The sequence below is a fragment of the Prionailurus bengalensis genome, chromosome A3, assembly GCF_016509475.1.
Source record: "Prionailurus bengalensis isolate Pbe53 chromosome A3, Fcat_Pben_1.1_paternal_pri, whole genome shotgun sequence".
Classification (NCBI taxonomy): Eukaryota; Metazoa; Chordata; class Mammalia; order Carnivora; family Felidae; genus Prionailurus; species Prionailurus bengalensis.
In genome coordinates this window covers 132837217-132861755 of record NC_057354.1, presented here as the reverse complement: position 1 = coordinate 132861755, position 24539 = coordinate 132837217, and the positions used below count along the sequence as shown (strand labels likewise).

Genomic DNA, 24539 nt, shown 5'->3' with positions numbered 1-24539 from the left:
CTCTGTCTCCTATGTTCTCAATCAGCTCAGAGCATCCCCTCCTACTAACTTTGGTTCAAAACCAATGTACCTTTTAGAGGACGGACAGCACAATCTGAACAGGTCCTGACTACAGACCGAGCCCAGATCATTCAGCACATCATTCCCGGACCTCCTCCACCTTGGTTCCCAGGAGAGCCACCAGGGCTCTGGCACGTAAGGCTCCATCGCTTTCCCAAACGAGCCCCACCAATGGGACCCTGTGGCATCTGCCACAGCCTATCCTTCTTGCCGTTCTCACGCTGCTCCCTCACAGGGATGTGCCTCATCTCGCCGCCCCACCTACCGAATCTCACTCACCACTCCAAACACACCTGAACAAACATCTCCTCTGGCATCTCCCCTCCCCAGTTGCTCTGGCTGAGCCTTTCTCTAACACGCTGGCGAAGTGCTGTTTGTACACACATGACAGGTCTCTCCTGCTCTGCCTTGTATCCGTCTATCAAAATGGGCCGTGTCTGTCCTCAGAACGCAACACTGCTTGAGAGTGGGAACTATTCCCATTTTCTTGCCTGCCCCCAAATTCTTCACCGATTTGTCTCAAATGTATTGTAAAATCTAGAAATCCACGATGTAATCCGCAAAACAGTATACAATACAGAAGATACCAGAACCCCTGGCTTCGTGAGCCTCGTGGGTTATCGGGCAATCCCAGCCTTCTTCGAACCTCTAACCTCAATTTCCACACGCTATTACTAATCACATAAAAGGGTGAAGAGCACACTAAAATAGCATCTCACCTGCCACCTACCTATATATTGTTACCAGTTTCTACTAATAGCTAGGCTGGCTACGGGCTGAGTCACTGAGAGTGCCATTTTCTGAATCATCCACACCACTTCCTGCTCGCGATTCTTCCAGTAAATACAATATCCAAGAACAGTCCTGACCAAGCCAAACCCCGTCTTAACAAATGAAATGAAATGTGTTTAAAACCCAACAAAGCACAACTCAGATTTATCTCACTGAATGACCCATCGCTACATACCGCATACCTGAGTTGGGATAGAGGCAGACATCATTAATGTCATGTTCTGGTTCCAAGGAAGTAAATATTTTTCCCTAAAAGAAGAGGCAAAAAGGAATTATTAAAACAGTTAAAGGAAGACAACTTCTGGCAACGCTGAGTAAAGAAAATAAACCGGAGGTATGACATAGCCACGTGGTTATGTGTAAATGGTACTGTGTAAAGAAATAAAATCACCTGATTGAAAATAAAGAATGTAAACTACGGTAGAGAGCTCATTTTATCAATTTATCAAATGCTTTCACTTTAGAAACAAAGAAACTGAGGCGAATGGGGGAAAAGCGACTTAACCAAGGAAATAAATACAGTTTCGCAGATAATGTTTTCACAGCGGCAATGGGTAAAGTTTAAGATAAAGTTGTGCATCAACTCAGGAAATCTCTCATAATCTGGAGTTAAACTCGTTGAACTCGTAATCCCCAGTTAAAGCCGTACTCAAAGAAACCAAAGACTGGGAGGGAGTCAACACGGCAGGACGAAGACACTTTCTGCCAACTGTATACCATAAGGCCTTGAGGAGGATCAAGGAAGACAATGGGTATAAATGATAACTTACAAAATGAAATCCTGTAAATACGCAATGAGTTACTTACACAGGAAAGACTACCACACTTCTATTTTCAATGGGAGAGAGGGGAGGAACGTGCTATATTTTAAATTAAGAGAGGGAAAGTAAAAGAAACAAAAGAGAGGAGAAGATGGGAATGGGAAAAGGTGATGAGAAAGATAAACAAGGAAAAGCAAGTCAAGCAAAACCAAGTAATCTGGGTGTTGGTCAAGAGGGCGTATTTAGTCATAACAACGCCAAAATAAAACTTATTGCAGCAACAACGGCAGGATAATTTCAAGCGCTGGTGTTGAAAATGTCTGCCAGCTCTCACGTTTATTAACTCGCTACCAGAGGCTCCCAGGGCAAAGGAGAAGGGACAGTTAAGGCACGGGGAGGACGGCTCCCGCACGCTCGGTGAAAAGCTGCAGCCAAATTCTAATTCGAGACAGAGCTAGGAACAGTCAATACTCTGCGAGTTAGCCAAATGAAGAGTGGACACAGAAGTTATGATCCAAGCGGCCAGGAACCCCAGGGCGTAGCGGAGGGGTGATGAGGTCGAGTCGCGGGCCGCTGTGTCGGGCACACGTGGGCCCCCGGGACAGGCCGGGCCTGTCCTCTGGCGGCTAAGGCTGCGGCCTCTGGACCCTGCACCCTCTTCACCTCAAAAACGAGTTAAAAAAAATAAAAAGGAAGTAACGCTTTTTGACTCAAGACATGAAAGTTTGTAACTAATTAAACGCAAAGAGCTCTTAAAAGCAACTGCTATACTGAATACATTTTCTCCCAGTTTGCAGACGAACTAACCTTTCACTAGTTTCTCCCAAGTTTTAAAATGAAAGACGAAAAGCACAAGGCAGACGAAAACCAGAAATATGGGCTTTTGTTACTTTTACTTTTTCACTGTTACTTGGAACTGAGGGGAAAGAACAACAGAGAGTTTTAAGAAAATACTGCTTTTTAAAAAAACACTCTAAGGAATTACCGTGAAGGGGTCATTTCCAAAAGCCAATTCTTTTGAGATTGGTTTTAAGAGGTATGAAACTGAAATACATAATAACACTGACATGGAAAGATAATTAGTTGCTCATAAAAACTTTCCCAAGGCCGTGAGAGAGCCTCAGGATCTAGGAGGTTCTCATGGGGCGATGTTTTTAAAACGTGATTTACGCTACCCAAGCAAACACGGTTTTAAACGTGATTTACGAACCCAAGCAAAAGGCATGCCAGTTCTAGCAAACCGGGAAAACTTCGTAGCAGGAAGAAGGCAGTCTGGACTACTTTATCTCAGTGGGAACATTAGCTCTGCTGAAGTACCTGTCTCCCAGCTAAGTTCCCAAACAGGGACTCGGCATCTTTCTCAAGAGCCCACGTAACTCAAAACGGGCAACAGAAAGAAAAAAATCCTCAGGAAAACACACTAATAAGTTATGTCAACAGAAAAGTACATACTGAGTTCTTGTTCCACATTTTGACGATTCGTGAGTCTGCAGACAAAATCAAATCTAATGAATCCTGGAAATGAAGTGACTTAATGGGCAGCCCGTACTGGTGATCCTTAACCAGCAATGGCTTATCTGATCGAAGATCATATAATAAAACCTAAAAAAAAAGAAAACAAGTTATTTCTGTTTCAACAAATTAAACATATTTATCTTAAAAAGCAACTTTGTAAACTTTGAATAATGGCTACTATTTGTTTCACTACCTTTTTATGAGCACAGTGAACACTTACTCAGGGCACAAAGATATTATTTTTTTTTTTAATTTTTTTAATGTTTATTTATTTTTGAGAGAGAGAGAGAGAGAGAGAGAGAGACAGAGCACGAGCAGGGGAGGAGCAGAGAGAGAGGGAGACACAGAATCCGAAACAGACTCCAGGCTCTGAGCTGTCAGCACAGAGCCCGACACAGGGCTCAAACTCACAAACCGTGAGATCAAGACCTGAGCTGAAGCCGGACGCTCAACCGACTGAGCCACCCAGGCACCCCAAAGGGCACAAAGATTTTAAAGTCAGACAGCAAAAATACTCTAGAAAAATCTCTTAAGTTTACCTGTAGAGTGCACGGTTTTTTTGTTCAATTTTTTTTTAATGTTTATTCATCCTTGAGAGAGAAACAGAGCACAAGCAGGGGAGGGGCAGAGGGGGGGGGGGGCCACAGAATCTGAAGCGGGCTCCAGGCTCCGAGCTGTCAGCACAGAGCCCGACGTGGGACTCGAACACACGAACCATGAGATCATGACCTGAGCTGAAGTCAGACGCTCAACCGACTGAGCCACCCAGGTGCCCAAAGTACATGGTTTGATTTAGCTGGAAAGTAAGTTTCTGGCACACTAAGATTGAGAACCACTGAGCTACATTAAGAAAGGAACAAAAAGGAAAATTCGTAAGAACTTGTGCCATTTGTGAACCGAACCAAATGTATATGCGGAGGGCCTACTAAGGACCAAGCGCTGTCCAGCAACTGACAGAAATAAGAATAAAAGGCTTAGTGAAGACGATCCTGGCAGATCTGCGACACATGGGGGTGGCAAGGTTAGGACTGTTGGGGGAGGGGAGGGGAGGGGAGTGGGTGGGCAGGTCTCTTCTGAGCCTTGTCACTAGAGGCAAGAGGGCTGGGGAAGCTAGCTGCCAGTCCCTGGTGACAGATCCTCTGTAGACCCTGATGACAGAGGTGAACTCCACTGGAAGCAGGGTCCAGACCCGCTCTGGAGAACAAACTTACAAGTGTGTGAATTCTGCCTTGAAGTAAAGAAGGGAAGAAAGAAAGGATGAAATTAACCCTCTGTAGCCGCTCAATCCATCCCTGTCAGACCAGCTCTGCTAAGGTATGTTACTGCCTGGGATGTGGTCAGTGGTGCTCAGAGAGAAAAAAGGTACAAGTAAGTTTTGGAAATACTTGTTAAACACATTTCTTGTCTAGGGGAATCTCAGAGCCTTCAATACATATTGAAAAGCACTGTGAGCCTCCAAGAGGAGGAGTCTGGCAGAATTCCAGATTCTGTAGACCACAGAATTTTGTTCCACACACTCTGGAAAATGTTGTTCTAAACCACGGTCAAGAGAATGCCTGAGGCATACCCACATGGTACCTCCAGCTCGACAGCCCCTCAGACCCACCGTGAAGGCCAGAATCAGAATTTCTCAAGGTACTAAGATAGAGGATTCTGGAGAACCCACTCCACTCTGGCTAAAACAAGAATGCCTCATTTCCTGTTCCCACAGTGAACAGAAAGTATTTCCCAGAATACATACATGTCTCTGAGATACTAACGTTAAGTACGAAGTTCTCAATTTAAACACGTTTACCTGCCCGGTAGATGTTCCAACTGCCATGGTCAAGGCTCCATTAAATTTCAAAGCAGAGATTGTTGGTAAACTGTTTATCCTGAAAGGCAAAATATTCATGTTCCATATATATATGGTCAAACTTTCCAAGTAAAAAGTCGTTATTAATCTGCAATTCTCTTTTTTGGAAGTTTTTATTTACTTATTGAGAGAGAGAAAGAGCAGGGGAAGGGCAGAGAGAGACGGGGACAGAGGATCCAACGTGGGCTCCATGCGGACAGCAGAGAGCCCAATGCAGGCCTCAAATTCATGAACTGGGAGGTCATGACCTGAGCTGAAGCTGGATGCTTAACCAACTGGGCCACATAGATGCCCCTATTAATCTTCAATTCTAAAGGGGAAATCACACTTCTATCCTTATGTTTAAAAAAAAATCATTGCATCAGGGGGCGCCTGGGTGGCTCAGTTGGTTGAGCGTCCAACTTCGGTCAGGTCATGATCTCACAGCATGAGTTCAAGCCTCGCATAGGGCCCTGTCCTGACAGCTCAGAGCCTGGAGCCTGCTTCAGATTCTGTGTCTTCCTCTCTGACCTTCCCCTGTTCATGCTCTCTCTCTGTCTCAAAAATAAACAAACATTAAAAAAAAAAAAAAATGCCCCACCAAGGACAAACGAAGCCACTAAAAACTATTTGTGAATCAATATTCTATTAAAAAAAAAAAAAAAAAGAATATTTCTAAAGACCACAGGAGAGATTGTCTTTTCATATCCCTTCTTTAAATTTTCTATGTTCACTTCTATTACAGTCATAAATTTAAAGCAAAAACAACCTTAAGACATAATCATAATACAAAGAACGCTGGCCTGTTTCCTCAAATGACTTTTCTAAGAAGAAATCGTCGATGACAGAGCTTATAAATAGAAACCAAGTCTCTCCATTTTAATTCAAAGACAAGTTAATGTTTATGAGCAAAAGAAAATTAACTTTTCTGCTTCCTAGGGAGTGGGTAAATAGCTTTCTCTTACAACTGACTCCCTACTTTCTAAAAATAAGCAGGTATTGGATTTGTTTTCTTTCATACCAATATAATGAAATGTTGAGAAGCATTTTTGTTGGTTCCTTCCATTGACAAACAGAGCTTCACAGTAATTCAGTAACCTGTGTGTTAACGTTTAGAGATTTTCTGTATGTGTGTTATATTTCACAACAAAAATGTCTGATTCTAAGAAAAAAATGAATATAAAATGAGTGAATTTTCCACTTTAAAATTCTTTACTATACTCCATATTGTGATCAGTGAAGTTGTTCATTAGTATTACTTTAATAAAACTCAGCAAGAGGGCAAAAATTTCCTATACTCCCTTTAAGTGTCATGATTAACAGATGAAAAAAAAATCAACTTATTCTTTACTTACATCAGGAAAAATATATATTAGAAAAAGACGTCTTTCCAGTTCAGTGATTCTTCACTTTTCTCCAAGTCAAGCTTTATATAAGCTGATTTCTCAAAAGACGGAACTATACAGGGGTGCCTGGGTGGCTCACTTAAACGTCTGACTTCTGCTCAGGTCGTGATCTCACAGGTTCATGAGTTCAAGCCCCATGTCGGGCTCTGTGCTGAGAGCTCAGAGCCCGGAGCCTGCTTTGGGTTCTGTGTCTCCCTCTCTCTACCCCTCCCCATACTTTCTCTCTCCCAAAAAGTAAATAAACATTAAAAAAATTTTTTTAAAGATACAACTTATATAAATTTTTCTCCCCCAGAAAAACGCAAATGACACACAAATCAGCAGTAATTTAGAGGGTCCATGTTCTCTCTGTACCCCACTCATCAAACACCCCACCTCCCACATGATACAACTACAGACAGGTAAATGTTTGAGCAGCTGAAATGAATAAACGCTAATAAAGCTACATTACTGCAAATATCAAGAGCCCAGAGAAAGGAAGTTCCTGAACCGATTATAGCAAATAATCCCATGTTAAGAATCTGACCAAGAGAGTATAAGACTGCGTACTAATGCGAGCTCAGAAAAACGTCTGAAAACATGTACCAAACAGTAACCTCTCTGGTGAGTGAAGAAAGGACAGGGGGCTTGTAGTTCTTACTTAATTCAGGCATTTAGAAGTTTTTAGCGCCCACGTGTGTTACTTTTCTGACTGTTATAAATGTAGCAACTGGCAAACAGGAACAAGAAAATCTCAGAAACGCTTGCCTCTCTCCGAGGTAGAACTCAAAGTACATCTTTCCTTTTCACTTACTGACACGAGTGGCGACCTCCCGGTTCTATCACTAGACCCTAAAGAATTGGAAATACAAATTCCTCCCACGCATCAATTTCAATACAATTCCACGGCAACTAACAAAAAAGACATTCCATGTAGCACCTGAGAAAGGAATTCTGTCTGGCTTTCCCACTTAGTGAACTTTTCCAAGAGAAGGATTTTTACATAAAATGGTCACGAAACTACAACCTTAGACATGAGTCTGAAGAATTTCATCCTTTACTGATGTTAACCTGGTATTGACACATGCGTTTAAACCACAAGCAAACGGATATTTAAAAAGTACGCCAATTCCCACTTACTCTGAATCTGCCGTGACGCTACTCAGTGCACAGTCTAGCAGACCGACTCTGCTGCGAGTTCTTGGGTCCCAGCACTCCACACGACCCTCAACACACAAAAAGTGGTGATTTTACACAACAGCTACTGCCAGGTATTTTTAGACAGACACCAAAAAGGGCCTTATTAACAGTCTCATGGGAGATAAGAATTTAACTTTTTACCTTAATACCCTTTTTAATACTGTCAAATGTTTTATGATAAGCTGAGTTTGTTTTAGAATTGAAAGAAAGAAAGAAAGAAAGAAAGAAAGAAAGAAAGAAAAGAAAGAAAGAGAAAGAAAGAAAGAAAAAGAAAATGGATGATTGGTTAAGAAAAGAAGTCCAAAATGCAATGCATGATCCCTGTCTGGACCTTGGTTTGCTTGGGAGGGTGGATGGGGGAGGAGCTGTAAAAGACACTTTGGTATATAACTGGGGATATCTGAATACTGTATCAGCATTAAGTATTTAATATGTAACATTATTGTATCAATTTAAATTTCTTAGGGATGATAACAGTAATATGATTTATAGAAGAGAGTCCTTGGGCTTTGTTTTGTTTTAAATGTTTATTTTTGAGAGAGAGAGAGAGTGCACACGTGAGAAGGGGAGGGTCAGAGAGAGAGGGAGACAGAGGACCTGAAGCAGGCTCTGTGCTGGGGCTCAAGCCCACGAACTATGAGACCATGACCTGAGCCAAAACCAAGAATTGGATGCTTATCCAACGGAGCCACCCAGGAGCTCCAAAGCCCCTGCTTTTAAGAAAAACATTTCAGGGGCGCCTGGGTGGCGCAGTCGGTTAAGCGTCCGACTTCAGCCAGGTCACGATCCGCGGTCGGTGAGTTCGAGCCCCGCGTCAGGCTCTGGGCTGATGGCTCAGAGCCTGGAGCCTGTTTCCGATTCTGTGTCTCCCTCTCTCTCTGCCCCTCCCCCATTCATGCTCTGTCTCTCTCTGTCCCCCCAAAAATAAATAAACGTTGAAAAAAAAAATTTAAGAAAAACATTTCAGAAGTATTTAGGGCTAAAATATCATAATGTCTGCAACTTGTTTCCAAATGGCTCAAAAAACGTATTTCGTATAATACACATGCATTTTTATAGCAAAAGAAAGCAAATGTGCAAAATGTATATAAGTGATTAGTGAACTATGTTTTCAACTTTGCAGAAAGTGAAGTTTTCAGATTTTCAGATTTTTTTTTAAATAAAAAGCAAGAAATTAAGCAAATAGAGCAAATAAAGCAAAACGTGAAAAAAACAAAATGAGAACTGCAACCAACAGAGTAAGGGAACAAGTGGCATAACCCATCTAAGAATACTTTGTGATCACTGAAAAGAATGACTTAGATGTGCATATACTAGAAATGCGTCCACAATCTGTCAGGTAAAAAAAAAAGTTTACTTAAAGAAAATAGTATGGGCGGCACCTGGGTGGCTCAATCCAGGAGTTATGCATCCAACTCTTGACTTCAGCTCAGGTCATGATCTCAGGGTCATGGGATTGAGGCCCCCTATCTTGGAGCCTGCTTAAGAGGCTCTCCCTCGGTCTCATAAAAAAAAAAAAAAAAGGTATGATCCCACTGTCTGTTTTAAAAAAATGACTGTGCTAACACAGAAAACCCTGAGAGGACACACAACGAATCATTAACAGTGTTTAGGAAGTGGAAGGAAACAGGACTGGGGTAGGCAGAAAGGGAACTACGCTTCTCCCTTTTTACTCTTCTGTATTTACTCAATTTTGCGATGATAAAAAAACATAAAGATTTTTTAAAAAACTGTTTACTGTAACAACCACCTTAAAAAGTAAGACCTCAAACACCCTTGAAAGGCTTGACCTCGTGAGTCGTTTAGTGTTATTACAAACGTGTCTGTCACAAAGATAAATAAAGGAAATCTCAGACATCATGCAGCAAGAAATTCCAAGTGGTCTGGCCTTCATGCCTTCTCAAAATGAGTTAACAGGCTTTATGGGCAGAAAAAAGAAAAATCACGTTGCAAAAACAAAAAAACAGGTATGCAGATAAATTCCAGAGTAAATACAAACTTTTTTTTTTTTTAACCATAAGGGCTCTGTGTGACCTAAATTTGAATATTTGTTGCTAAAGCCCGCACTCTCACGTACTCCGAAAAGCACAAAACGCAAGCCCTTATTGTTTGATTCTGACAGTAAGTAATAACACCTGTCACAGACAAAATAAAAACCCAACATGGAATATCCGACTTCATGTAAAAGTGACTGTGGAAGTCTGGTCTGACTATGCAGACCAAATGTCAAGCCCCCCGGTAATCAGTAATCCAGGAATTTCAAGAGCGGGTCCAGTCTCCCCTCAGGGACAGGCCTAACCAACAGCTGGTGAGGGAGTAGCCTGCTCTGGTGGATACCTTCTCTTACAGGGCAAGTATCGTAAGGAGTAAACTGGTCTGTGAGGACTCTATTTAAAAACTACTTTTCCAGGGGCGCCTGGGTGGCTCAGTCGGTTAAGTGTCCGACTTTGGCTCAGGTCACGATCTCACGGTCCGTGAGTTCGAGCCCCGCGTCGGGCTCTGTGCTGACAGCTCGGAGCCTGGAGCCTGCTTCGGATTCTGTGTCTCCCTCTCCCTCTGACCCTCCCCCATTCATGCTCTGTCTCTCTTGGTCTCAAAAATAAATAAACATTAAAAAAAAACAAAACTGGGGCGCCTGGGTGGCGCAGTCGGTTAAGCGTCCGACTTCAGCCAGGTCACGATCTCGCGGTCCGTGAGTTCGAGCCCCGCATCGGGCTCTGGGCTGATGGCTCGGAGCCTGGAGCCTGTTTCCGATTCTGTGTCTCCCTCTCTCTCTGCCCCTCCCCCGTTCATGCTCTGTCTCTCTCTGTCCCAAAAATAAATAAAAAAACGTGGAAAAAAAAAAAAAAACTATTTTTCCGAAGAAAATCTTTTAAAACCTCCCCTTGGTAATCTCAAGAAAAGTACTTACCAAGAGAATGCTTCATTGGCCTGATTTAGGCACAATACTATTATAATATATTCAACACAGTTTTATAGATTTTCATTAGGCCAACTGTGTCCATTTCGAATCCTAATCTTCTAACATAAAAATAATTTGATGAGAAGTGCGCCTGGGTGGCTCAGTCTGGGCGTCTGACTCTTGATTTAGGCTCAGGTCATGATTTCATAGTTTGTTTGATTGAGCCCCAGGTTAGCTCTGCGCTGACAGTGTGGAGCCTGCTTGAGATTCTCTCTCTCCCTGTCTTCCTGCCCCTCCCCAGATTGCACACAGTACTCTCTCTCTGTCTCTCAAAATGAACAAACTTAAATAAATAGGGGCACCTGGGTGGCTCAGTCGGTTGAGCGTCTGACTCCAGCTCAGGTCGTGATCTCGTGGTTCATGAGTTTGAGCCCCACACAGGGCTCTGTGCTCACAGCTCAGAGCCTGGAGCCTGCTTCAGATTCTTTGTCTCCCTCTCTCTCTCTCTGTCCCTCCCCCACTCATGCTCTTTTTCTCTCTCTGTCAAAAATAAATAAACTTTAAATAAATAAATAAATAAATAAATAGCTTGAGAAGAGACCTAAATTTCATCCACATGGGATTGGGTTAATCAACTACAGTACATTCTAACAAAGGAATCCTAGCCATCAGTTTTTCAAAATTAGTTTAGCATTTTAATAAGTACAAATGTATAAAGATGCATGGTCTATACTATTATGTTAAAAAAAAGCAAATGAAGAGCTACAGTATGTAATCTCATCTTTGTAAAAAACTTTAAAAATACCTAACACGTACGTATACCTGCATATACCAAGAAAGAAACATTAAAGAATTAACTCTGGCTGTAGGATTTGGTGACTGGAAAGTACAAGATGACATTTTTTCAATAATATGTTTCTGACCTTTTTTTTTTTTACTAGGAGTATCTATTGTAATTAAAAATGCAAATCTAGGGGCGCCTGGGTGGCTTAGTCTGTTAAGGGTCCAGCTTCAGCTCAGGTCATGACCTCACAGTTTGTGGGTTCGAGCCCCACGTCAGGCTCTGTGCCGACAGCTCGGAGCCTGGAGCCTGCTTCGGATTCTGTGTCTCCCTCTCTCTCTGCCCTGTCCCAACTCGTGTTCTGTCCCTCTCTCTCGCTCTCTAAACATTAAAAAAAAATTTTTTTAAAGCAAATCTAGGAAAATTCTTGACAAGCATGAAGAACAGGGATTCAAAAGCACTGCAGTTTAAAAGGAAAATGTTGTGTATTTCCCGAATGCTACTACGCAGGATATACAAATCACAATCCCACTCGCCTCTATGGCGTAGGGTGCTTCCGCATGGCGCATCTCACGGGGTTCTCACCAGCACCTCTATAAAGCTGGCAAGGTGGTGTCACCTGCAGTTCTTCGATGAGGAAACTAAGCCTCAGGGCAATTAATTCTGTTGTAAAACCAGTAAGTATCAGAGAGCCGGGACTCCGGGACAGAGTGCCTCCAGTTAAGAAAAAGGCTGGCTGTGGCACAGCCGCTGGTCCCGTGGAGCTGGTGATGCTCGTCTAGCTCCTGACGATCAATGTCAAAGCCAGACGAGATGCACGAGGGGGCAGTCTGCAGCAACAGAAACACCGTGGAGCGGTACCAATGTTCCATACAAGCAGCAACCAGTAGCCTGTGGCTCCACTGGCACCCTGCTGAGAACAAGTAACTCGGTCCTTTTTTTTGTTTCCGGTGTTTATTCATTGAGAGAGAGGGAGGGGGAGGAGCAGTGAGAGAGGAAGACAGAGGCTCCAAGGTGGGCTCTACACTGACAGCAGCGAGCCCTGTACGGGGCTCGAACTCATGAACCACTGAGATCATGACCTGAGCTGAAGTCGGATGCTGAACTGACTGGGCCCCCGGGCTCCACAAGCAACTCTGTCTTTGAGTAAAACTCCACTCGTCATCAAATGTGAAACAAATATTTAAAAAAATAAAGGCAACATATGCTTACCTCTATTGTTCCTGTGGCAAACAAGCCATGCACTGAGTTTATGTCACACACATTATTCTCCCTAAAACAGGAAAGCAACAACGGAAAGCTTTATTATTTATTTTAGGCGGAAGGGATACTCGGTGAACTTTCTACATAAACAGCCCAGTCTTGTGCAGAAAGAAAACATGCAAGTTCTTCCTCACTGACCCGCGCGTGAAAAAACACCAGAAATGAAGGACACTCAATCTGCCAGGCAGATGAGACAAGAGAGGAATTCCCTCTGAAATACTATCTCCCACCATGAGAATCAAGGCTCATTCGACTTTCTCCGTGTTTTCTCCCCCGGCAGAAAGAACACGGGCAACCACTAAGCCAGTCCTGAGACCAGACTAGCTTGGGCCGGGCATACTCATCGAGGCTTCCTTTTCTTTTTCTTTAAAACGGATACTTCACCCACCTCTTTTGGTTGTGTGAGGGTTACATGAAAAAATTTACAAAACGCACGGCACAGACAAGACACTCAACAAATAAGTAATAGCTACCATAAACAGGGAAGTGTGCAGCGAAAGAGCAGGTAACTTTTTATTATTCAACAACACATCAGGAAGCTACTCTAGTTTTGTTTTTTTAACGAAAATAAGAGCGCTGCAAGCCAATGTGAAAACATTAGCCAGGGTCTACCTAGTCTTTGTCACCACATGTCCTTCCAACCTTTAAAAACCTTTTCAAAGCGATAAGGAAAACCCAACAAGTTCTTTATACACTTGGAGGAGAAGTAATCTAGCTTCTACCCCTTACTAGCTATGTGACCGTGGTCTTACCCTCTCTGCGCCTGAGCAGTCCTGTCTATAAGATGGAGATACTAATAGTACCTACCGTAAAATTGTTATCAGTGTAAAATGAGCTAATACATATAAAATGCTGAATAATATCTGGCACAGAGTCTTTTCACTATTATCACTCTTACTGTTACTCAATATTATGATTATGACAAATGTATTCTTAAGGATTTCTCTTTGAATAAGACAAAAATGTAGACTATAACGTATGATCAAAGGAAAACTTGAAAAAACCGAAAACGTCTGCCAGCAAAAACACAAAAAATAAAATTTTAAAAATGAAACTCCAAGTGAATTCAAAATGTCTCCACGAGAGATTACTATCACAGAACAAAATCATGAGAATTTAAAGAACACTGCAAAGAACAATAAACCGGACTTCTTAGTGAGTTATAAAAATTTTCTAGTCTGCCAATAAAATTGAAAGTTTAAAGAAACCACCAGGTCTTCTGGTGAATTTTATGTTCAAGACAAATTGAAACTCTTTTTAACCAAGTTGCCCAGAGCTCTGCTTAAATGCAACAAGCTATCTGATAACTTGAGCGTCTGGCTCCCCCTCCTGGCCGAGAGAAACACCCGGATTCTGACAAGACACTCACGCAGCATCCGTCTGTAGAGGGTTCAAGTACCGTCCTTGTTCTAAATTTAATCTATAAACTTCAGAGCTGCAAAGTAATGAATAAAGTTAGAAAGCTGGCAAATGGCAATGAACTTTGCTTCAAGTAAATATAAATTTTAGAAACATATATATATATATATATATATATATATATACACACACACATATATATACACATACATACATACATATATACATTTCTGGCTTACAAGGCATTACTTCTCTCCAAAAACACCAAAATGTATCTTAAGCCTAAACAATAATCACCTTATTTGTGAGTCTGTTCACGTATAAAAGTGATTTAAACAACTCACGTGACAAGGAAATATTATGAACTTATTAAGAAGAATATTATTTAAAAACACAGAGAATCCAAGATCCAAAATGGATCTATAGGTATATATAAGACTAGAAGAAATACAATAAAACACTATTAAGGCGACATGATTATGGGGTTTTTTCATTCATCCTTTTGAAAATATTCTCCCAATTTTCTAAAATGATTTACCATTTTTATCATCATATAGAAGGTGGTATTTAAAAATGAGGTTTCAGGGGCGCCTGGGTGGCTCAGTCAGTTGGGCATCTGACTTTGGCTCAGGTCATGAACTTGCTTTCATGAGTTTGAGCCCCGTGTCAGGCTCTGTGCTGACAGCCCAGAGCCTGGAGCCTGCTTCGGATTCTGTGTCTCCCTTTCTCTCTGCCCCTCCCCTGCTTGCACTCTGTCTTTCCTTCTCTGTCTTAAAAATAAAGATTAGGGGCGCCTGGGTGGCGCAGTCGGTTGAGCGTCCGACTTCAGCCAGGTCACGATCTCGCGGTCCGTGAGTTCGAGCCCCGCGTCAGGCTCTGGGCTGACAGCTCAGAGTCTGGAGCCTGTTTCCGATTCTGTGTCTCCCTCTCTCTCTGCCCCTCCCCCGTTCATGCTCTGTCTCTGTCTCAAAAATAAATAAACGTTAAAAAAAAAATTTTTTTTTAAATAAAAAAAATAAGAATGAGGTTTCAAAACGTCATGCGATGGGGTTCCGCAACCGACTTCACCACCACTAAGACCGCTATTAGGCACCCACGTTGCTCCAGACTCAGAGCACGCCGCTAATAAAAGTCAATTTCTAAGTGAGCAGTTACTTTGGAACTATACCCTTTGAGGGACCATGTCTTATCCCTCTCTTGATTCCTCTCCTCGATTTTAAGAACAGAAGTTGGAGGCGGAAAGGAGAAAGCCAAGGTGATCAGCCCCAATACCTCGCGCCAACAAAGTACAAGTCACAGGACGGATAGTGGTAGGAGAAATCTCTCCCGAACTTTGGTATTCTGGTTTTGTAGTAAAAACCCGATTGTGAGTGAAATTCGATGTATCTATCATTATGTAAAAAAACAATCTGAAAATGAAAGAAGAAAATCAGTTTGCTGAGGTTTCTAGGAAAAGCATTTATTTCATCATCACTAGAACTGACAAAGCAGGAGAAACTGTGATCTCTCTCACCCGCTCTGTGTGACACAAGTCTCACAAGTCTCCATGGTGACCAAGGACCGGGACTAAGAACCAAACCTCTGCCCTGCCTCCTTAATGCCTTCTTGCACCCCAGGAAAGCTTTTCTTGCCCTCTGAGACAGACTGAAAACAAATGCCCTTCGTGCACCTGGCCCCGGCACTTTAGAGCACAGAGCAATGTTTGGCAACTTCAGAGAGTAATCTCTTACTTTCCTGAAGAACACAGTTTAATCATCTCACAATTACCACTCAGGGTTTGATAAACTCCCTGTATCAACCTAATGTTAACATATTACAAAGGTATCTTAGAAACTGCAGATGGTATTTAGAAGCAAATCCATCAATATCTAGGGAAAAATACACTATAAAATGGCATGTCCCCGAACACATGATTAATGACCACCACAGGCAAAAGAATCAACTGGGCTCCAGTCTCCGAACTGAGGACAATACATAAAGCCACGTCAGCTCAGAAAATTCAATTTTCCTTCCAGATGACATCTGACGTCACTAAACTTTTATTTTATTTTCAAAAAATTTTAATTTTAAATTGAATGAGGTACTCTACTGACAACTTTGTAACTACCGAAAACGACCTAAGGGTTGAGAGACGGACTAATGGGACCAAGAAAGAAAAGAAAAAAAATATATATATTTAGCTGTGTTTCGAGCTGTCTCAGAACTGTTCCACAACTACCTATTTGCAGTGTTAAGAAAATTAAGCATGTAACAATGTTATTTTACTTTTCACATACGAGAGCAGCTTGGCAAATAACACCAGTGTCAATGTAAAAATTAAAAATCACAAATCTACAATCTAACATGGTCTAAAAAAGATGGCCGCTAACCATTCTTGACAACACAGATGAAGTTTCATATGCGATCCAGGAAACTTATTTTGGTATTAGACTGGCCAAAGGCTATCGCTATCACTGTCCTTTTAAAAGATATTCTATATATCACACATGTGTCAAACTAAAAAATATATTCATAGAAAATAATAGGTTTTATTTTACCACACAGCTATTTTTAATGTAACAACAGGAACATTACAAAAATACTTCTCATGACTTCTTGAGGACCCAATACTATCAAGCGTACCTTTGAATAGTCATCAGACAAAGTTTCAAAGGTGACAACTGAAAAACAAGAAAACAGTTAAGAAAAATTACAATTACCAATCCACAGTCTTCATAACAAGGCAAACCTGAGGCAAAGGTTCCAATTCAACACAAAAACTATGTACAAACTATATATAAACACCGGATCCCCCCCCCCTTTTTTGTCCTTCCATAAAACAAGAAAGCTGCCATATTATATTGACCCCAAAACACCAAATGGAAAATTAAAAGCTTTATAATTTCTCAACGCAGATCAACCAGATTTTCTGCAGAACTGAAGCTAATTAAATAAACTCACAAAACATAACGACTTCTAAATTCTACCAGTTTGTCTGAGATGCCCAAAACAGACAGAAGAACATTAAGAAAATTATTTCTTTAAAAAAGAGAACAGCAGCTTTTTATTCATTCACCCACTAAACATAAAGAGTACAAACGGCATGTGGAGCTTGTACTGTTTTCAAAAAGGAATGGGTAAAACAAGCTGAAGAATACTTAGCCCATTACCTGTTTTCTCTCGACCCCAAACCCCAGCAGCCTGACGGAAACACCTGCTTATTTCCTGGCCTCCCCCCTGTGCAGTCAGTCGCCTTCTCTGCCGAGTGGATGGAGCCTATGAATGCGGGGAGCCTCCTGTGACTACATCGCAGGAGATGGCGAAGGGGGGATTTATCATCACGTGAGCCCTTTAAAATCAGAGTTTGCTGCTGCTGCCGGCAGAAGGGGAAGTGGGAGAGAGACTCGAAGCAGGACACGGACCCAACGACCAGGTGCTGGCTTAGAGGCGAAGACCAGGTGGCAAGGAACACAGGCCGCGGCTGCCAGGAAACGGGAGCCTCGGCCCTACAAGCACAACAGACTGCATTCTGCCGACAAGCGGAAAGCTGCGAAGCGGGTTCTTGCCCAGGGCCTCCGAGTAAGAGCCGGGTGGGCCTGGCTGACACCCAGAGGTCAGCGCCGAGCACAGAACACGGCACAGCCTGGATGAACTTCACCTACAGGGCTACGAGCTAACGAATGGATGTTTTAAGCTGCCACACTCATGGGAATTTGTTACACAGCAAAGAAAACTAACACACAACGCATTCCCATTTTAAAAAGCAGAAGAGTTAGGGCGCCTGGGTGTCTCAGCGGTTAGATGTCCGACTCTTGATTTTGGCTCGGGTCATGATCTCAGTGTGTGAGTTCGAGCAGCGTGGGGCCTCCTTGGAATTCTCTCTCTGCCCCTCCCCCCGCTAGTACATGTGCACCCTCTCCCTCCCTCTCTCAAAATCAATTTTAAAAAAATTTAAAAAGAAGACAACTATCCACATATAAAAATGCTACTTTCATGAATTCAAATTTAATCTCTTACTTACCTTCTGAATCTAAACACCTTTCAAACTTCAAGGATAATTGATAGGTGTCATAACATCGAACCCGAGGTTTATATGTTCCTATAAAAAAGATTAACGTGATGTAAAGCCTAAAGGAGGTACTTTTCACTGGCAATATCCTGCAGACAGGTTAAGTGCACTTTTTGTTTAGAAGTAAGTAGGATTCATTATAACCACATGAAAGAAAAAGAATTTAAAAGCAGCCCTCCCCAACATCCCAAGGAGAAAACCAGCAAAGTAGATAAACAAGCAGGTCATAGAAAATGAAATACACGTAACTACTAAACTTCACAAATAATCTGACTAAGTAGACAAAAACAATGAGACAGTTACCGTCCGTCAGAATGGCAAAGATTAAAAGACGGTTAATATCTGTGTAGGTGAGAGTGTTAAAAAGGCACTCTCATACACTTGGTGATTAGCATAAACTTCTCTGGAGGACAATCTGGCAAATCTGTAAAATATGTGATGTTTGTACACCTTGAATCTGTATTTCAACTGATACAAGTTTATCCTGGAGAAACACACCCACAAGTGTGCCAAAGACACAAAGGGTGTTTCCCGCAGCGCTGTTTACAACTGGCCAAAAACTGAGAGCAAATAAAACGCATACTGACGTGGAAATGGTTCAATAAATGATGGCCAATCATCACATGGCTCACGAGAGGATGGCCCAGGCCTGTGCCAACGGGGAAAGCCACCACAACATGCCACCGAGGACGAGGGACAGGGCAGAGAGCACAGGCAAGCGCCCCAGAGTGGCGCCTAGGGTCCCACGTCTGTGTAAGTCAACACTGACGGCATAAGCACCATGGACAGAAGAAGCTGGCAGAAGCACGGTGATGATCCCCGTGAAGAGCAAATTCTAGGGCATTTCGCATTTTGTCTTCTGCAATTCTGTAATGTTTGCATGTTTTATAAGTTTATCGTGTTTGCAATCAAAAAGAAACAAAGACTGGTCTTTAAAGCCAAAAGATTTTTTTTTTTAAAAAAAGGAATGAGGTAGTTCTCGAATCCCTGAGACCTCATTTAAAAATAATATGTAGGGGCGCCTGGGTGGCGCAGTCGGTTAAGCGTCCGACTTCAGCCAGGTCACGATCTCGCGGTCCGTGAGTTCGAGCCCCGCGTCGGGCTCTGGGCTGATGGCTCGGAGCCTGGAGCCTGTTTCCGATTCTGTGTCTCCCTCTCTCTCTGCCCCTTCCCCGTTCATGCTCTGTCTCTCTCTGTCCCAAAAATAAATTAAAAAAAACGTTGAAAAAAAATAATATGTAGTAGGGGGCGCCTGGGTGGCTCAGTCAGTTGAGCGTCGGACTTCAGCTCAGGTCATGATCTCACAGCTCGTGAGTTCGCCCCGTGTCGGGCTCGGTGCTGACAGCTCAGAGCCTAGAGCCTGGAGCCTGCTTCAGATTCTGGGTCTCTCTCTCTCTCTCTCTCTCTCTCTCTCTGCCCTCTCCCGCTCATGCTGTCTCTGTCTCTCAAAAATAAACATTAACAAAAAAAAAATTTTTTAATGGTTATGCAGTATAACATACAAATATACACACATAACACATGTTATATATTATATAAGTGTTTACATATTTAAACCATATACAGTATATATAATTCATACATATGAACTGGAGACTAAGCAATGTGTTAGTGAGACAATCATCAGCACGGAACAAAAGAGACTGGCATATAGATGTACAAAAGTTCTGTCAAAAAAGCAAGTGTTTGGAAAGGAGATATAAATAGATATAATGTTAAGTCAGCAAAAAAAAAAAAAAGTGCACAATACACAGGATTTAGGTACCACGATCACAGTCAAAACACACACTGGATAATGCTCTTCTAAATTATAACATGTTAAAAGTTACCTATATTTCAGGGCTTTTTGATACTAACGAATAAACACTACTAATATAGAATGCTAGTGGCATAAAAAATATTAGTCCATTACACAGAAAATTATGTTAAAAGCAACCCTTCCCGGAACTTTCATTCATTGTTGGTAGGAATGTAAAATGATCTTGACCGCCTTGGAAAAAGTCTGGTGGCCGCTCATTAAAGCGAAACATACATCTACCCTACGGCCCAGCAATGTCCTCCAAAACAAGCCTGTGTAACATTGTCCACCGTGCTTTATTAATAATACTAAAAAATGAAAACAGTCCAGGTGTCCAGCAAATGGAGAATGGACGGATAAACTCTAGTACATTCTTACGAAGAAATACTATTTGGTAAAAAGAAAAAACCACTGACACCTGTGCCAGCATGGACGCATCTCAAAGACCTAAGAAAAAAGATCTCACATAAAAAGAATATGCAGCGTGTGACTACAGTTACATCAAGTTTCCCACAGAGCAGTGGTTGCCGGTGCATGGGTGGGATCAGGATGGACTGTGAGGGGCATGAAAGAAGTTTCTGGGTGAGAGGAAAGTTCTAGATCTTAACTGGGGTTTCGCCTACATAGGTGAATGCATCTGTCAAAACTCCTCAAAAGATCTGTGCGTTTCACTGCATGTAAATCTACCTAAAAGAAAAGCCGTAGATAAATACGGTCTGGTTAATGGTACACATGCTGAGGTATTTATGGGAAAAGTATACTGGTATCTGCAACCTGCTCTGAAATGCATCAAAAAACGGGATGGGGGCGCCTGGGGGGCTCAGTCGGTTAAGCATCTTACTTAGGCTCGGGTCATGATCTCGCAGTTTGTGGGTTCGAGCCCCACGTCGGGCTCTGTGCTGACAGCTCAGAGCCCGGAGCCTGCTTTGGATTCTGTGTCTCCCTCCCTCTTTGCCCCTCCCCCTGCTCATGCTGTCTCTCAGCAATAAATAAATGTTTAAAAAAAAACAAAAAAACAGGATTAAAAAAAAAGGATGGATTGATGGATGGACAGAGATGGACAGATATGATCCAGCAACATACTACTGAGCATCTAGGTGGTGGGTAAAAGGATGTTCACCTTACAATTTTTCCAGTATTTCCGTATGTTTGAAAATTTTTATGCTAAAACGTTAAGGTAATTAAAAAAAGCAACCTTTCGAGGCGCCTGGGTGGCGCAGTCGGTTAAGCGCCCGACTTCAGCCAGGTCACGATCTCGCGGTCCGTGAGTTCGAGCCCCGCGTCGGGCTCTGGGCTGATGGCTCGGAGCCTGGAGCCTGTTTCCGATTCTGTGTCTCCCTCTCTCTCTGCCCCTCCCCCGTTCATGCTCTGTCTCTCTCTGTCCCAAAAATAAATAAACGTTGGAAAAAAAAAAAAAAAAGCGACCTTTCCCACACTAGCATTTCCTGCTAGGAAATGTACGTAAGTCATAACCAAAAACATGCTTACCAGTTGCTAAGATATACTGTCCATCTTTTGACACCTTAATAGTGGTACAAACGGTAGGCATTTCAAAATCCTGAATAAGTTCAATTCTCCTACGGACATCTGCAAAGACAGGAAGTAAAGAACTGATTTCACGACCAGATGCTCATTTTTTTTATCTCCTAAGACCCAGCATGCAGAACAGTCACTTGAACAGGTCAACAATGTCCCAGCGCCTCCAAGCCTCGGAATACAGCCCCACCCATCACACAGGAAGGCTTTTTCTTAGCTCATACCTTAGCTTTCTAAGCTTAGTATTTTTTACTTTAAAAAAAATTCTTTTAAGTTTTTATTTATTTTTGACAGAGACAGAGTGCAAGCATGAGCGGGGGAGGTGCAGCAAGAGAGGGAGACGCAGGATCCGAAGCAGACTCCAGGCTCCAAGCTGTCAGCACAGAGCCCAACACGGGACTCGAACTCACGAACTGTGAGATCGTGACCCGGGCCGAAGTCGGACACTTAACCGACTGAGCCACCCAGGCACCCCAGTATTTTTTACTTTTTAAAAAGTATCATCACTAATTGAAAAAAAAAAAAAAATGTCCACAGTGGTATATCAAACATCCAGTTTCAAGAGCCAGATAAGGGGGGAACACAACAAATATTATACCACTATCATTACTCAGTCACGGCTGAGACAAAAATCTTACCATTTTTTTCCTCCTAAATAAGTTTAGGGGTGCCTGGGCGGCTCAGTCGGTGGGGCGTCTGACTTCGGCTCAGGTCATGATCTCACAGCTTGTGAGTTCGAGCCCCACGTCAGGCTCCATGCTAACAGCTTGGAGCCTAGAGCCTGCTTCCAGATTGTGCATCTCCCCCTCTGCCCCTCCCCTACTCACGCTCTGTGTCTCTCTCTTTCTCTCTCTCCTTCAAAAACAAACATTAAAAAAATTGTTTTTAATTTAAATCTTCAAAATCCTAAGTTTATGTAAGAAACTGCTGGCAAGCTGACTTTGCCTCTGTTGGCACCAGGGTTCTGAGTCAAGAGGACCCAGACTGGATTAAGATTTAGAGCAATCTCTCTGGATCAAAAGGCGTGAACACGGACTCTCACAAAACCTGGTTCCCTTCTACAATCCACACAATGTGTCTACTGCAAGGACCATTTATGACTCCATGGCACATTACTGCCTTGCTTATTAAATTAAACCCAAATATAAGATTCAAACCAACTGAGTAGGAATGGCCCACTCAATATGAAAGACACATGATAGTTTTGAGATGGGCTGAGAGAAAGGGTTGATGAACAGTTTTTCCTCTAAGTAATCTGAATCTCTTTTCTACACTCTAGGCCACTGGGTAGAACGTGGGGGAGGGGGGAGTGGTCAGAAGAAATCGGAATCAGTGAACATTACGAAAGGGGCAGTTCTTGTTTTCCTTGGATTCAAAGTTTCCGTTTTCTAACTTTAGAACTATCTACACAAAGCCGCCTCTTCCAAGATGCTTGCCTTGGGGTATTTATCTCACACACACAGAAATCCCTTCCGACACCTTAGTCTTTGATTTTTAGAGACTAATTTAAACAACATATATGGAAAGATAAATCATCTTTCACATGTGACAAGCTGTAATGGAGAAAATTTGCCAAAAATCTGTTCGAAACAAAACTGATCAATGCCTTAAACTTATGAATCCGGAAAAGAACGATTCAGTGTGACACCCGAATTCTGGCAGCTAACGTGAGACGAACATCCGGGCGCATAAAGGTCGCCCCTAAGGTGACAAGGCGACCCACCTACACGGTGGGATGCCCGGGAGCTGCGATCTGCCCCTCCCTCAAAAGAACAACTGATCTTCTATCTTTCCCTATTCTTCCCAGCCAGTATAAATTAAAGAATGTAAATTTTCTGCAATTATCCTTTATGAAAAAGATGCTGACGTGCTGGAGAACAAAGCAGTCACGGCCCTGCTAGGAGAGACGCCTTCCTCGGGTCTCCCGCACCCCCGCCCACCTTGCTAGGTCCGGCAAGACTGCCGTGCCCCGGTCGCGCCTTCGCCTGAGCCATCTCTCAGGGGTGTCTGCGCGGCCGAGAACCCTGATGGGTAAGGGAACGTGTCTCCTCTGGACAGACGGCAGGCTTGCTCACTGCGGCTACAGAAGCAGCGGACTTCCCGAGCTAGGTGTGGCTCAGCTGCAACACAGACCCCGTGTGCCTGCAGCCACCTGGGCCGTGCTGAGTGTCCCTGTGGGACTCAGGGCAAGGGGAGCTGGCAGAGATACGCCGACGCTCGTGCCATCTGCTGTGCCAAGCTGGGGTTCTCATCTCCGACCCAGGAATCTTGTCTCTTCCACTACTGTCCGTGAAATCGTTAACAGGCTAACTCATTTTAAGTAGGTAGAATTCAACCTCACACCCACCAGGAACATATCAACCACCGCGAAAGGTTTTTAGGAAGGAAAAGGGCAAAAAGTTTATTTCCCACTTTTTAACTGCCCTGTATCTTTGTCAACCTCCACTTAAATATGGTAACAAATGTGTGAAAGCACTGTTGCACAGGTCGTGCACGTAGCCAGGGTGGGGAGAAACATACTCACCGACATCCTTCTTCTGTAGTGCTCTCTTCTTCCTGTCAGAAAGCCACTTAAAGAAAATGAAGAGACTTTATTTTAAAACAGATTTACTTTGCTTTCCTGCTTACCAAAGTGCTCACATTAAAAACGTTAAAACGTTACAGGAATATATTAACAGAGGAAGTGAAAAGATTCTATAATCCCAACCCTGTTAACATATCCCCCGGGTTTTTTTTTTTTTCTTGTATACACTTACATATATTAGACAATACATTTTATTCATTTTATTTATTATTTTTTTAGTGTTTATTTATCTTTGAGAGAAACAGAGCGTGAGCCAGGGGAGGGGCAGAGAGCGGGAGACACAGAATCCAAAGCAGGCTCTAGGTGCTGACAGCAAAGAGCCGGACATGGGGCTCAAACCCACAAACCATGAGATCATGACCTGAGCTGAAGTCAGATGCTTAACCGACTGAGCTACCCAGGCGCCCCTAGACATTTTAGAACCACTATGTTTTACCCAAGAGAAAACGAATTCACTGGGAAAGTAATAAGCCTCAAATATTAGGAGGGTTACCACTAACATATGGAACAACTTTATTTAGGTCAAATATTAAAAAGCAAACCATTAAAAGGAGAAAGTTTCTTGAGCATATTTTTTACAAGGAACAAAACTAGATCATTAAGCAAATAGCTGACACTTGATAATATGGAAATGATGCTTTTAAGTCATACTCACTGACAGATCTTTTTTTTTTTTTTTTTGAGAGAGAGAGCACGAGCGAGCACGCAAACCAGGTGAACG

At 42.6% G+C, this 24539-nt stretch overlaps 1 protein-coding gene and 1 pseudogene across 1 annotated transcript in view; one reads left to right on the top strand and one right to left on the bottom strand.

Moving 5' to 3' along the window:
- NOL10 (nucleolar protein 10) overlaps positions 1-24539 on the bottom strand; it is a 90357-nt gene that overhangs the window by 63370 nt on the left and 2448 nt on the right. The window contains exons 2-12 of the mRNA XM_043604542.1: positions 23759-23804; positions 21187-21285; positions 17853-17930; positions 16475-16512; positions 15125-15261; positions 13863-13928; positions 12443-12503; positions 7488-7573; positions 4924-5002; positions 3066-3215; positions 1035-1101 (exon numbers count right to left, since the gene is read on the bottom strand). Coding sequence (XP_043460477.1) covers positions 1035-1101; positions 3066-3215; positions 4924-5002; positions 7488-7573; positions 12443-12503; positions 13863-13928; positions 15125-15261; positions 16475-16512; positions 17853-17930; positions 21187-21285; positions 23759-23804 — 907 coding nt within the window. The remainder of the gene's footprint in view (positions 1-1034; positions 1102-3065; positions 3216-4923; positions 5003-7487; positions 7574-12442; positions 12504-13862; positions 13929-15124; positions 15262-16474; positions 16513-17852; positions 17931-21186; positions 21286-23758; positions 23805-24539) is intronic.
- LOC122467457 lies at positions 22837-22994 on the top strand (annotated as a pseudogene).